This window comes from Corvus brachyrhynchos, unplaced genomic scaffold (assembly GCF_000691975.1).
Source record: "Corvus brachyrhynchos isolate BGI_N302 unplaced genomic scaffold, ASM69197v1 scaffold97, whole genome shotgun sequence".
NCBI lineage: Eukaryota > Metazoa > Chordata > Aves > Passeriformes > Corvidae > Corvus > Corvus brachyrhynchos.
In genome coordinates this window covers 5,148,169-5,161,109 of record NW_008239758.1, presented here as the reverse complement: position 1 = coordinate 5,161,109, position 12,941 = coordinate 5,148,169, and the positions used below count along the sequence as shown (strand labels likewise).

General features: G+C 48.5%; 2 protein-coding genes across 3 annotated transcripts in view; one reads left to right on the top strand and one right to left on the bottom strand.

The window, feature by feature from the left end:
• PEX11A (peroxisomal biogenesis factor 11 alpha) overlaps window positions 1–543 on the bottom strand; it is a 6,030-nt gene extending 5,487 nt beyond the window's left edge. The window contains exon 1 of the mRNA XM_017742679.1: window positions 399–543. Within this exon, the coding sequence (XP_017598168.1) occupies window positions 399–541 (143 nt within the window). The 5' untranslated portion in view covers window positions 542–543. The remainder of the gene's footprint in view (window positions 1–398) is intronic.
• Window positions 471–11,322, top strand: WDR93 (WD repeat domain 93). 2 transcript variants are annotated; one of them, XM_008640142.2, is made up of 15 exons: window positions 471–756; window positions 1,490–1,685; window positions 2,306–2,370; window positions 2,612–2,690; window positions 3,539–3,666; window positions 5,162–5,249; window positions 5,830–6,007; window positions 6,211–6,278; window positions 6,732–6,818; window positions 7,139–7,270; window positions 7,777–8,008; window positions 8,673–8,733; window positions 9,450–9,606; window positions 9,733–9,934; window positions 11,058–11,322. In XM_008640142.2, the coding sequence occupies exons 1-15, from the start codon at window positions 496–498 to the stop codon at window positions 11,167–11,169; spliced, it is 2,046 nt and encodes a 681-aa protein (XP_008638364.1). In that variant the 5' UTR covers window positions 471–495; the 3' UTR covers window positions 11,170–11,322. The 2 variants fall into 2 exon arrangements, with proteins under 2 accessions (XP_008638364.1, XP_017598167.1); XM_017742678.1 differs by having other exon boundaries at window positions 9,432–9,606.
• The last annotated feature ends 1,619 nt before the right edge of the window (window positions 11,323–12,941 follow it).

Below are 12,941 nucleotides of genomic sequence, written 5' to 3'. Positions count from 1 at the left end.
GTGGGTCCGCGTGAGCACGGCCCCGCCGCAGAGGTGAAGCTCAAACCCAGCCTGTGTCTTGGAAATGAGGTATAAAACTTCCAGTGGGAACACCTGCTTTCCAAGTTAATTGTTGGGATTTTACCCAGGCCGAATAAGTCCGTTAATGAAGAACAAGCTACTGTTTTTGAATGCTTTGTCATAATTCTTACACGAGCTCGTGACAAAGTTTTTAGGCTCCCTTTCCCTGTGGGCAGCCTGCAGATCCCTGTGTGGCTGAGATCGCCAGAGCAGGACAAAACCCCCGGGTAACAGAGCTGATACAAGGAGAAATGAGCTGTATAGAACAGGGCTGCTCTGGCTATCAACACTGAAAGGAACCCCCCTTAGACATCATTAATCATCTTTTCCCCCATTACCTCATGAAAGAAAGTATTGAAGGTATCCCCTTCCTTCTTCTGCATCCAGGGTGATTCCTGCATCCGTGGTGCATTTTGCATCTGGAAGGGGAGAACCATGGCTGTGAATACATGGAAGTATCCCCTGGGGATTCCCCCACCATCTGAAAACGACTGGCCAAAGGATGAGGAAGATTTCTTCCTGCTGGATCCTGATCGAGAGCGTGATGCATTGCCGCAGCCCTTCAGGATGATCAACAAACTGGTGATGCAGGTTTTTGAGAGTGCTATGGAAATCATTGAAAGAAGGGAGACGCTCCGAGAAGCACAAAAACGAAAGGTCCAGCCCAAGAAGTGCTTCCCTACAGCTGAATTCCAGGTACAGAGCCTCTCACAGCAGAGATAGCATTAACCACCACAGCAGATTTTGTCACTCTTCTGTTCATGACCTTCCTCAGAATCCACCACTGTCTCACTGGTTCTCTTTAAAAGCCGGCAGCTTCTAAGCTTGTCTGACAGGTTCTGCTTCCCACTCGACTATCACACCTCTCTGGAAAGAGAGAAGCAGGTATTAAACACTAAATTCACCTTTTGCTTCCCAGGCTGGCTCCACCCTTGTTTGCTGAGGAGAAAGTAATTAGTCGGTAGCACACAAGTGGGCAAGCTCAGCTCTGTGTTGTGGTGAATACTCCAGCACCGTGAGCAGAATGACAGTACTGCCTTCCCCATGATTATGTGGGGGTGTCCAGGAGGATACACTGGTGTCTGCTGGTGTTCTGTGATTGCCTGGGGGAGTTCAGCATCCCATCACATCCCTGCTCTAGAATGGAAAGGCTGAGTGCTCCTGAGTTCTTGGCCTTTAAAGCCCCTTCTGTTTGTGGGAAGGGGAAAGGTGGGAGAAAACTTCCTCTTTCCTACCACAGGCCAATCTCTGTGACAGAGATGAGAGACCCTCCCCTGCTTTTCTGGGGAAAGAATGTATCCAAGTTTTTCCCTTGTGGAAGAAATCAGCATTTTCTGGTGAAAAGGCCAGGAATATATCATTAGCATGGCTGAGGTGTCCTCCACTGAGAAGGCAGTCGGGTACACTCACCTTTTCTGTTTCTTGGTAGGTAACTGAAAGAGCCAATTGCCTTGCAGTGTCTGGAAAATACGTCTTTGTTGGTCTGTCCGAGGGTCTGGCTGCCTTCAACACGTGTGACTTCAAGGATGTCTGTGCTTGGGATGCAGCCAAGACAGAGATCTGTGCCGTCCATGCCTTGGATTTGGGGAACGAGTGCCATGTCCTGCTTGCTGTGGATGAAATGGGTTAGTGTGACGTGGATTTCCTTGCCCTGGCTGGGGATAACTGTGCTCTGGAGCTGAATTGGCAGCTGCACTACAGAAGACTGCTGGATCAGGAGGAACATTAGGGTGGCTGACAGGTTTCCTAGAAAGCCCTTTAAAGAGGGCGTTAGACAGCTAACAGATTGTAGGGTGACGGGGTGATTAGCAGAAGGTGTGGGTTTGGTGGCCTCTCTGGAGCAGCAGAGGCAGGTGCAGAACTGAGGATCAAGCACAGTAAAATTTAGGAACATCTTGGGCTGGACAGAAAGAACTAAAAGGCTCGGTATGACCCGCTGCCTGTGACCTGGTCCTGCACCTGTAATAGTTTGTTGGTTCATCTGAAACTCATCAGTTCTGGTGGAAACACTTTTCAGACTGGCTTATCCATCTCTGTACACAATCAAATCTTTACTGGTGCTGGCATAAGGAAGCCAGCATAGGTTTAGTGCTGGAAACAGTGAGATATTGTTCCTTGGGCCCAGGAAATAATGTAGCCCTGTTCACTCTCCTGCACATGTTGTAACATCCATCTCCCAAGAGTGCGGCTAACATTCATTCACTTTTCTCTCCCTCCTCCTGATACTTCTGTATTTCTATTTCAGGGCTTGTCTGGCTCTTCTGCTTTCACAAGCAAAGCTTCCTGCTCGTTAAAATCCTGAATGAAGTGGTAAGTGCTGAGCTAATTCCGTAGACTCTGGGCACAGGCTGGGAAGTAATCAATCATGAGGAGTACTAATTGCCCTCAGAAATTTATTCATAGGCAGCAGCACTCCAAGACTGCTGCCCAATATTTATTCTTGTTCTTCCAACAATCTGCCTGGCCTTCAGCCTGTGGAGAACCGTGTAAGGCCATGGAGCTCTCTGAATCAGTGATCTTGCTTTGATGCCAGCCTGTTTTTCCTTGGCAGGAGGATATCAGCCAGCGAAGCACTTGTGTGGAGGAGGTGCTGTCCCGAGGAGGTGATTATGCAGGAATCCTGCTGCAAGGCAAGTGCAGGAACGTGCTGTGTTTGGAGACTCTTGTGGTCTAACAGAGGGGCAGCAGCAATGTTTTTAAAATGCTGCAAGTGGTGTGGGTACCCAGGGACGGTGTTATAACTCTCCCAGTTCCTCCTCCAGCTTAGAGAGCTGCCCGTGCCCCTCCGTGTCCCCTCCTTGGTGTGGATCAGACTGATCCCAAAAGTAAGCTGTTTGGAGCTGCTCAGTGCAGTCCCCAGCTCCCAGGAGACTCAGTGAAAGCAGGTTACCCTCCCTCCAGAAGTACCAAACTCAGTTCTTCCTCTGGCTTGCTATGGCTCACTTTTACACTGGAAAGATGTAGGTAGACCTGAAGAATTTTCTCTGCAAACATAGGCCAGAGAACATAGAGAACCTCTAAAAACACTACAAGAAACTCCTTGCTACAACATTCTTCTGTTTCATGGCAGCTGAATCCATGGCAGGCAGGATTTCTGACCCCATGTTTGGTGGAATCTGCCTGGACACATGCTGAGAATGACACATGTAGCATCCACAGAGAACTAATATGAGACCATGTCTCCATTTCTACTTTCTAGTCTACTACTCAGAGGCTACAAGTCAGATTCTTGACTTAGTAGCTTCATGGAGTTTCTTTGGTGGATGTGGGACCTTGAGGAGTTGAGCTGAGCTATCAGTCTCAGTCAAGCATGTCAAGCACTAAGTGGGAGAAGAGGTGGGCTGCATGGAGTTCACAGAGACTTTACATTTCAAAAAATGCACAAATCTTTTTATAAGAATATAAGATAACAGAGGCTGCTTGCCTGAAAGACCTTTTCTCCTCATTTCCAATTGCTTAACATGCTTTCCCAATGCAGACAGCACAAAAGCTTGGCTGGAGATCTACCAATTGCCTAAGGATTCCTGGCTGAGAGAGATGGAAAAAAACTCAGGAGCTGCAGAAGGGCTGGCTTGCAGTGAGAGGAGGTCAAGCTGCTTATCTGAGGTACAAAACAGTTCCATCTCTCTCTGTGCTATTTTCTCTTACACCTTTTTGCCCACAGGTCTTCCCCCAAGCCTTGCTGCTGCAGACAGTGACAGCAAGACACAGCCTGAACACTCCTATTGGCCCAAGGGGATGATGTGTGTGTGTCTCTGCAGCTGCTGCAGCCACCCATCCCACGTTTCATAAGGCCTCTGTGCTACTGGGACATGTTTACTCTCCCAAGACAGGCTTTCCAAAGAGATTTCCCTGGTCCCAGGGTTAGTGTTCCTGCTGCCCCTCCCTGAAACTGGCAGCTCATTTCTGAGCAGTATTGCTCCATCTGAGGGGGCCCTGTGTAAGGGTATTCCCACAGGGCTTCTCCCTTATGTTACTGGGGGAAGGTGAAGAGGAGTGGGGATCAGGCAGGATGCCTCTGTTTGGGAGTCTGGCCCTGAAGCAGGGTTTGTGTTTTAGATTACATGCAAGAGGAGCCTGGTGGGGTCACGGCCTCACCCACCTGAGCAGGGCAGAGCCTCTGCCTGTGTGCACGAACCACTGTTACCTCTGGTTCTTTGCCAGAAAACTCAGGATCTACGTGGAGATGGTTCTGCAGAGATGGTCACTGGCCTCAGTGACCATCCCTGAGCTGTCACAGGGAATTTTAAGTGCTGAGTCAGTGCTTAACCCTCCCCTTTCTCACTTTCACCCTGCTGGATTTCACCTCTCAGCACACAGACACCTCCTGCCCAGCACCTTGAACTAACCCCCTGGGATAGCTGCCTCCTAACTCTTTCCTCTTCCTTCAGCAAAGACTTGTCTGGACATTTAAGAGGGAACTGCTTCTCAGCCTTGTCTTTAGGACAAACACCCCACTTAACTTAGCCAAGCCAAAACCAAACACTCAGGCATTCCCTCTTTGCTGATTCCATGTAAACTACCCAAGTTCCTGCCCCTTCCTTCTCAGACATGTCTGATTACTAAGCCAAACCTTTTTTGTTTAGCCCAATGTCAATGTGTGTGGGGTGGTGATGGTGGTGAGCACACACTGGTGTTGGCCCCCTGTTACAATTTTCTATTCCCAGCCAAGCATATATGTGACCTCCTCCAGTCCTGGGCTCTGTGAAGTAAAATCTGGTTCTTGCTTTCAGCAGACACTCTTCAACCTTTAGTCCTGCTTCTTTTTTTTTTCTTTTTTTCCCCTTTATTTTCTGAACATTGCTCTGACTCACACAGGCCTGTGCTGCAATAGGAATAATTCAGAGATGGCACAAAGACAGGAGTCTGGGCAAGACATCCTTAGTAATGTAGCTGAAAATGTAGTGACCTCCATGGAGCTTCTGTATTTTATCCTGAAGAATGAGCCTAAACCCTGTATCTCCCAGATGGTGCCAGCCAACCTTTGCATACACAAAGGAGTTTTTCCTAAATCTTAGGAAGCATTTGATTCCCATGGACAGGTGAAACTCATCAGTGTAGCACACAACACAGTTCTCAGGCGGGCACTTTTCTGTTGCAGGAGCTTCCCGTGTCTGCAATCCAAGCTGATGTAGAGCTGGATCTCCCAGTGCTGCTGCTGACAGTGAGGCCACCCAAACCCATTACAGGTCAGGACTGATTCTGTATGTGCAGCCTGCAGCCCGTTTCAGGTGGCAAAGGAATCATGGCCCCTATAAATACAGAACAGGTCAGAAAGTTTCAGTAACCTCCTCCCTGGTCCTTTCCTGACCTGTCTTTCTAACTACATGTAATCCTGTAGTGGGAGTTGCCTCCTACCAGACTATCTCACATGTCACCTTTGCCAGCACAAAATACTTCAGGGTATCTCAGAGTGGGTGTCATTACACCCTTGGCTTCAGTGTCATTGGAGAGGGAGGAGGCTGCTTCCTAGATCCTAGCAGTACCCCTAGTTCATCACTGAGTCCTGGATTTATAGAAAAATGCCAAGGATGGGGAGGGGACAGACTTTATGCTGGGAAAATGCCACAGAAAGGCAAGGTGAGCAGGATCCTCAGAAGTCTTCCCCTAATCCCTGCCTTCAAATACTGGAAAATGGACTAGAGATGTGGAAAGTCCTACTGAAGATAAAGTGTGTCCTCTGTGCTTGAAGACAATGCCAGCCCCAAATACCTTCATGGTGTCTGCTTCTCCAGGGCTGTGCCTTTTCCCTCTGTGTTCCCAATGCAGGCACTAGTTTTAAAGACCCTTTGGATGCCTTGAAGGAAGTGGATGATGACAGCATGCTTGGCTTGGGGTACAACCACCTAATCAAGGATTCCCAGTGGGAGCTGCACGAAGCAATCTTCTGTAGCACTTACCGGGAGTATCTGGAGGGTCAGGGCGTGACCAAGGAGGAGATCCCCAGGTGAGTGGGAGCACCAACCAGGATTTCAGTCCACGAGTCATCCACACAGGGCACTGGGCACTCATAGATGGAAGCCCCTGTCTTAGCTTTGCTTCCTTCATCCCAAGGCTTCAGGGCAGGGGGCTGGAGCCATGCCAGGGCTTGTCACAGTGCTGCCTACTTATCAAAGCCTTTCTTTTACATGTATTTCTTCCTTTTTTCAGACATGCTACCTTTCATTTCCTCCTGCCTAGCCGGATCCTGATGGGACCAGAAATGGAAGTACAGCCAGGTAATCCAAATGGACAAAAAGCTGTTAATCTGTGAAGCACGGTCGTTGCATGACACTGAGCTCCAGTGAGAGCTCAGTGGGTCTGGCTTGCATCCACTCTGTAAATTCCATCTCCAAGGACATAGGCCTTGGTAAAACTGTCAGCTCTAAGACTTATAAGTCAGTTATCAGCATGGGGTAAGAATCTCCGTAGTTTAAAAAACTCCCACTACCTCCCCCCTGAAAAAAACACCAAGCAAGCCCCCCCCAAAAAATGAAAAAGAAGGCATATAGTCAAGGTAAAAATGACAGAGGAGAGGTTATTCTGGTTTAGTTTCTGTGGGAGCAGAGCTTCTCTCAGGGGAACTATGAAAGCTCTAATGAGAGCTTTCTAATGGTGTTTTGGTGTCCTGGATTGTTCCTTTCTTTGTCCCCAGTCTTCTTCTCTTTTTGTCATCCCCTTCTCTGTACCAGATATTCCAGTTGGCATCGGTGTGCATTGGGATGGAAACCATAATTTCTGCTTGTACTTACTTAACCATTCTCTCAAGGGGAAAGCAGGTAAGAATGTTTTGCTTTTTCTAGCAGAGCACTCTGTGGGGAGTGGGAGTGTTCTGTGGCCAATGGCTGTCATTCTGCCAGGTCTTCATGATTCAGGGAAATGAGGAATTGGGAGGAGAGCTGACTCATATCTTGTGGGTTAGGCTGGCATTTGGATTGTGGGGCTCAGTGTTGCACAGGCTGGAAGTGTTTTTAGTGAAGCCACTCTGGCAGGAGGCTGCAGAATGGTGCATGTTTAATGGGGAAAATGGATGTTAGTACCATGTGAGGGAATGTTCTGCACCTTCTCACGTCGTCTCTCTTCATGCCACTCTGTTTAGATTCTGATCTGATGCCTGATGTTGTGTGGCCATGTGCTGCTCCAATTGCATGCTCGGCTGTCAGTTCCTGCTCCAGGTACCTGGCACTGGCAGGTGAAGATGCAACAATAACTATCTGGGATAAACACCTAGGTGAGCTTGCCCTTTAGGACTGTATATTGGGATCACTGTCGATAAATTAGGTCTTTGCCTAGGAGTTTGAGGCTCAGACTTAGTGTAAATTAGGGGCTGGTAGTGAGTCTACAAGCAAATCTGGAAGTAGTTTGGATTCAGTTGTCCATTGGATGCTTGGCCAGAAGTTGCCAGCACAGAATGACTGCCCTGGCCTTTTCAGAACCCATCCAGGGCAAGGCATGGCCTGGAACTGCTGCAGCAAGGACTGGTCACAGTCTTTCCTCGAGGCTGTGAGACAGTGACGGTCACTGCTTTGCCACTGCACTCTCAGGTCATCTTTGAGAGTGTTGTGTCATCACAGTTCAGGCTGCCATCAGTGCTGGTGTCATCCTGCCATGATGCAGGGACTCTCCTGGCAGAAGAATCTTCTTCTGCCATCTGCTTGTTCTCCCTCTGAGTGGGCCACACTCCAAACTAAGCTTTGCTTGGATAAATTACCAGTTCCTTTTTTCTTCCTTCCTCAGGATACCCACTGTCTGTGACTGCCATTCTAGAGGAACGTTTCATCCGTAGTATCCACTTTCTGTGTGGCTCTGCAGCTGCCAGTGATGAGACACCTGGTACAGATCCTGTCTGTCCTGGTGCAGATCCTGTCTGTCCCATCATACAGCTTCTAGTGCTGTGTACAGACAGCTCTTTCTATTTGGTGAAAGCACCCCGGGCTGGGAAGTCCAGCATCACACTCCTGGCAGACAGGTGAGGTAGACTCTGACAGACCTCACTTCAGCCATGGTTATAGTGGTCAGGTCTAACAGGGAGCCCCAGATTTCTCTGGAGTAGAGAGCTTCCTACTGCTCTTACCCAGATGGCTCTGCCATGCTGCTGTCAGCAGCAAGTGCGGTTTTGCTAGTGCTAAAATCTGGTGGTTTGCCAGAATTAAGGGTGTTTCCGGGTTCTTCTGTGCACCAGAACACAAATACTTCTAGCACAGCTCCAGGGCTCACGGTGAAGTATTTGTATCTGTGCCAGGTACCCAGGGGAATTTTTTTCTTCTCTCTTCTGCCCTTAACAGAGTAACTTCCCCCTAGAAGTCAGAATAAACATTTCTTGCCATCTTTCTATCATTTTTGGGTTCACTTATCCCCTTGGTTTGAGGAGAAGGAAAGCTATTGCTCTGAAGACTCTGGATTCATGCCTCCATGGCATTTGTATCTCCAATGTAGTTCCTAGGCAGGTTTGCACAGGGGTGGGCCTCGGGGGTTCCTGCCTGGGATGAGACAGGCTTTGTCTCTAGAGGGAAGGGGCTTTGTTGGGACTTTAGGCCACCCAGCATGCTGAAAACTGCCACTGTCATTATCACAGCTTCTCAGTACGTGCCAGGTACATGCAATAGCAGCATAAAGCTGTGTCTCTTTTACAGGCCTGAAAATCCAAATCTTACTATCAGTGCAGTGGTGCCTGTCCTGGCCTTCCCCAGTGCAGTGAGTATTACTGCCAGCTCTCTTAACAACTGGGTGGGAATACATGTCCAGCTGTGCTGGGATCTTGTTTCCAGCAAGGATGGTAACTGGGTGCCTAGAAGATAAAGACAAGGGCAATCAGATACAGTTCTTCCCTCACATCCTTTCCAAGCCTCCAAATATTTTTAGCATGAAGACTTCCTGCACCTGTTACAGGTCTGTGTGTAGCTGGTAATGCTCACAGGAATTATCTTCCATGGTGTTACTCAGTATCCCCTTGCACCCATGTCCTCTAACTGGCCACTGAGGTGCACATGGACAGGTCCAGCTGGGAGGTGAAAGGGTTCAGCCATGAAGTTTCAGGCATCAGGGTCAAATATGAGAGGGCATCCTGGGGAGGAACACAAGTCCAGCCAGACCTTTCAAGTGGCCTCAGAAAGTTTTCAGGCATGAGAAGGAAAGGACTAAAAGCCACTCACCATAGCAGCCATGCAGAAGGCTGGATCTGGCTCATTTCTAATGTATTCTGTTGCCCTTTTCTAATCCCAACCTTCAGCATTTTCAGTCCAAGTTCCCTGCTAGGCCTGTTTTTGATCTGCTGTGGCCCTATGACTGTGGGACAGGCAAAGAAAACAGCATCATAGTTGGGGATATGAGGTCCTGAATGTCATCCCATGAACTTTACAGAAAATGTTTCTCACTTCTTTTACACCTACGAGTCAATTTTGGTGCTTCAGGTCCTGATCTTCTCCTGGGATGGCACAGTGTCCCTGATGAACACTGACACATCACAGACTGTTTACTGCTTCTGCACTCCACCTTCTCATGCTGTAGCACCCCCCTGGCAGCCAGTGTTCACAGTGGACAGTATGAACTGCTGCCTGCTGCTTCGAGGTGGGTGATACCTTTGGGTGCTCACAGATACACCATCACTGGGCGCATTCAGCTGTGCACTGATCCTTGGTAGTTCTTGTTGGATGACTCCTGATGCAGTAGCTAACTCTTCTTGTTTCTGTCCAGGAGATGAGCAGCAGCAGGAAGATGAATTGGCCCAAAGCAAAGCCGCTCAGAGCACCATCTTCCTTTTTGACTTCAATTCCTGCCCACTGAAGGAGGCTTTCCCAAAGAAACCAGATTTGTCTCTCAAATCTTTGCAGGAGCTGAAGTGGATTGAGAGATGTAACATTTTCTTACGTGATAGGTTTCACTTTCTGCCAGAGAGGTAAGTGCACCTGCATTATTGTAAGCTGTGGTGTTGCTGAGTTCATGCAAGGTCTCACCCTGGAGCTTCTGGGTTGTTCTGAGTGCTGTGACAGATTTGTGTCTGAGTGAGGTTGGTGTACAGGCAGCTGGATTCCTGACAGCCACCCAGAACCCTTCCTCCTCTCCCTTCTGTCCTTCCTAGACAGCTTCAGCTGTAAGTCAGGATGCCTGGAGCAGGCTTGTCCTTCCAGGTAGAGAGGGCTTGCAAGTTCTAATGTGTTTTTGTGCAAAAGTTTGTGCAAGTTTGTCAGGGAATATGATCCTCACGTGTTTGCATATTCCTTTTGATCCCTTTGATCTCCCAGGTAGAGCTGGGATCTCTTTGTACCTCTCTCTTCCCCTGCATTCCCGGGTTCGTGTGATGTTTACATAGGTTTGTGTCGGAGATTCCTCGGTTCGAGGTGGTCCCCGGCAGCCTCGGGGATGATGCATTGCGTCGATGCTGTCGTTAGATGGCGCTGTGACACCTCTTTTTGGGGTCCTTTGCCTTGAATTCTCTTGGGAACCCGGCGCTTGATCCATGTCAACATTTTGCATCTTCTTTTCACTATGCCTTAATTCTCCAAATTGAAACGGGACAGGTGGGTGCAGGTGTGACCTTATAGCACATATTACCTGGCAGCCTTCCCTAATTCCTTGTCTCCAGGGTGAATCCTGTGGAGTTGTCTGGTTAGTTAAGTGCAGAAAAGTGCTATCCTATGCTACCAGCCACCAGTTCTGTTCCTCCTGGAGAGGAGAGGAGACCCTTGTCTGCCTTATACCAGAAAACCGGGCAGACATCACCTCCAGAATATCTTGCTCCCTGGGAACTGAGAGCTGAAGCCAGAGCAGTGCAAATACAACTGCACTGTGACCTGTGTCTACAGACATCTACAGACAACAGAAATTCAGAGGTCCTTGCTGTCAGGAACAGTAAACTTGAGTGTTGATTGGCATGAGGGGATCACCGAGGTTTTTCAGACACAAGAAGTAGAACTGCTTAATTGGTAGTGAGCCCCAGGGGCCCTTGGGGGAGTTGTCTGAGCACTGGGGGAATGTCAGGGACTGTTTTTGTTTTAACCACCCTTGTTTCCCCTTTTTAGGCAGCAGGTACTGCTGGAAATGGAGGAGCAGGAATACTGGGATTGTCTGCAGGCACAAGCAGCTGCCATGGACAATGAGAGAGAGAAAGTGAAGGGAGAGAAGAAGCAGTAGCCAGCCTTGCATCCTGGGGGCCAGGCTCATGATCCAGCACTGACATTTTGATAGACACTCTATTCCAATCATCTCTCTCCCAGCGACCTGGAGCATCAGAGCAATCTGGTATGTTACAATAATACAGAGGACCTTAATAAAGTCTTTTCTCCATTAAAAGTCTCTTGCTCTTCATATGACTGGCATTTCTTCAGACTCTGATTTTCTGTCTTTGTGTTGCTGGAGCTCACCAGTGGGTCTCATTTTCAGCTCCTACCCTGATGGGCAGCCAGCAGCATCCTTGTGTTTAACCAGAGACCTGGTCCTTTCAAAGGAGGCAGCAAATTGGCTGTGGAGGTGTCTGTCATCCCCCAAAGCATAGCAGTGCTAAGCAGAAGTGACACTGCAGAGTGTGACAGGCCTGACACAGGATGTTCTGCAGTTGTTTCTTTTGGCTTCAAAGCAGGAAGTTTTGGGATAAGACCACTTAGGATTACAGCCTGGAAACCCTATGAGAAAGCTTCAGTATTTTTACAACTGATCATGCTTCCAGGATGATTGCCTAACCCACAAAGAATCTGACAAATCTCCCAGGAACTACTCCAATCTGTGTGCATGGGAGAGGGCTTTTTTCCCCCAGGTCTCTCTCTAGTGCCTCCCCCAAAGTACAGGAGTGCATCAATGCAAGGTGCCAGGGATTCGGCACAGAGTGAGCTGTGTAGATGCTCCTATGCCAAGGTCCCATTTCAGTTTTTTACAGCAAGTTGTCTTGTTTTGGGCCAAGTTTTGATGAGAGCTTTCAGCTAATCCCCTGGAAATAAAGTCAGCCACTCTGTTGGGGAGGTAGGAAAAGGGAGAAGCATTTCATTTGTTTCACAGTCTCACATGCCTGTCTTTGCTCTGGAGAAGGACAAGATATTTGAATTGAACCTTCCTATTTGCTACCTTCGTGAAGGCTCTGAGGGCTGTAGTAAAAGCTTTTGTGCTGTCATTTTCCATCTGCCACAGATTACAGCTTCACAGCTCATCTGATTGTTATGGATATTGGGACTGGGCTGTGTGAGCTCTTGCCATCTGCCTCAGTTCGAAGTCAGGTGGGTAAGCCCAAAAACCACCCTCAATTCCTGTTTAAACCAAGCCACCTGGGTCAGCACTGAAGTGAACAAGGAGCAATCCCTGATCCTTCCTTCTGTTCTTGCTGTGGTGGCCATACAGCTTAATTATTTTGTTTCTATGGTACTTTCAGGAACAATAGACCTTCTGCCGTAGCCAGGCATAGGGGATGACTCAGGGCAGGAATTCCTATTCCTACATTGCTTCTCATGCTGCAGAAAGCCAGCACAACTGATATGTGGCCCCTTGAACAGCATTGGGTCTAGTTCTTGCTATTTGTGCAAATATAACGGGCCTGGGGATCTGTGCCATTAATCCTAGCCCATCTGCTTTCCATCCAGAAGAGGAGCAGGACTTTCCTGGCATCAGAAGAGGCAGGACAGGATCTGCTGAAGGGTTAGACGTACTGTGCATCCACCAGTTTCTGTGCATTCCTCTCAAGATGTACTTGTTTGTTTGCAGTTCGAATTTGCTCTAAGATTCTAATCGTGCTTGGCCAAGATAACCAGGAGCTGGCAGGCCCCACAGAGAAAGGAAAACAACAAGCAGCTGCAGGAGGCTGATGAAGAGCCTTTGTTTTAACTCATGATTTCAGCGGGGGACCATTTGTTTCCTGCTTCTTCGAGGGATACAGAAAAATTGGCATGATCAGTGTGTTGACATGTGTGTTGGTGATGGAG

Coding starts and splice junctions, on each gene's coding strand:
- WDR93 (XM_017742678.1), top strand. CDS start 496: ATGGCTGTGAATACATGGAAGTATCCCCTGGGGATTCCCCCACCATCT. Junction 3,667..5,161: donor GGTCAAGCTGCTTATCTGAG/GTACAAAACAGT, acceptor TTTCTGTTGCAG/GAGCTTCCCGTGTCTGCAAT. Junction 9,607..9,732: donor CTGCTGCCTGCTGCTTCGAG/GTGGGTGATACC, acceptor GTTTCTGTCCAG/GAGATGAGCAGCAGCAGGAA.